Here is an 833-nt window from a genome sequence, read left to right on the forward strand (position 1 = left end):
AGGGAGGAAAGGGCTAATACGAGGCCGGGGGCCGGGGGGTTGGGTGAGGAGGGGTGAGGGTTTGTAAGAGGTGTGGTGCGAGGGAGGGCGGGGAGGTGGAACATGAAGAAGGAAAAAACTACCCTGGATATTATAAGTGCAATGGTAGTACAGCGAAAAGTAATGGACTGCCTAAGCACTTCCACGTCAGCTGTACAGCACCCCGAAACACCCCAACCCAACCCAACCCATACCATCGCCGTACACACACCATCCCGCCACTGATGACTGACTGACAGACTGACTACTCACCCTTCCCCGATCCCTTCCCCAAACCCGTACGACGTACCTGCGGACATAGTACGATAGTGAGTACGGCATCCGTCTCTCGTCCTTTCTGAACTAACGATGGCGCAACCGCGTGGAACGTTTTGTTGATTGACGGCCAATCGGGGTTGAGCTCAACCAGCGTCTTAACTGTGCTGGCAGGTGCAACCGTCGCGGCGATGTGGCTCTTTAGAGTGTTGCTGAAATCTGTGGCGGCGTTAAGTGCCGCCTCGCGGCGGCCGTCGCGAATGGTATTGCCGACGCTAAACACGCCCCAAAGGCCTAACGCCAGCATGCAAATCAGCAGAAGCAACGGTACGACAATGGCATACGGATCCTTGGCGGCGACACGTGCCGTCACGATGAGCTGGGTGCGCATGCGCTGCGCCAGGCGCTGGAACTGGCCGCAGCTCCAGAAGGCGGCGGCGGCGGCGGCGGTGCCGATGTAGGAGCGCCGCCGCGTCTGCGGCTGCTGCTGCTGCTGCTCTTCTCGCTGGCGGCGCTGCTCCTCCTCGCCGTGACGTTGT

The 833-nt window shown here is 59.9% G+C and overlaps 1 protein-coding gene across 1 annotated transcript in view; it reads right to left on the reverse strand.

The window, feature by feature from the left end:
- Positions 1-833, reverse strand: part of VOLCADRAFT_98166 (uncharacterized protein) — a gene marked incomplete at both ends in the record, with an annotated part of 5,827 nt that overhangs the window by 3,505 nt on the left and 1,489 nt on the right. The window contains one exon of the mRNA XM_002957090.1: positions 387-716. Coding sequence (XP_002957136.1) covers positions 387-716 — 330 coding nt within the window. The remainder of the gene's footprint in view (positions 1-386; positions 717-833) is intronic.

Source organism: Volvox carteri, assembly GCF_000143455.1.
Source record: "Volvox carteri f. nagariensis unplaced genomic scaffold VOLCAscaffold_69, whole genome shotgun sequence".
Taxonomy (NCBI): domain Eukaryota; kingdom Viridiplantae; phylum Chlorophyta; class Chlorophyceae; order Chlamydomonadales; family Volvocaceae; genus Volvox; species Volvox carteri.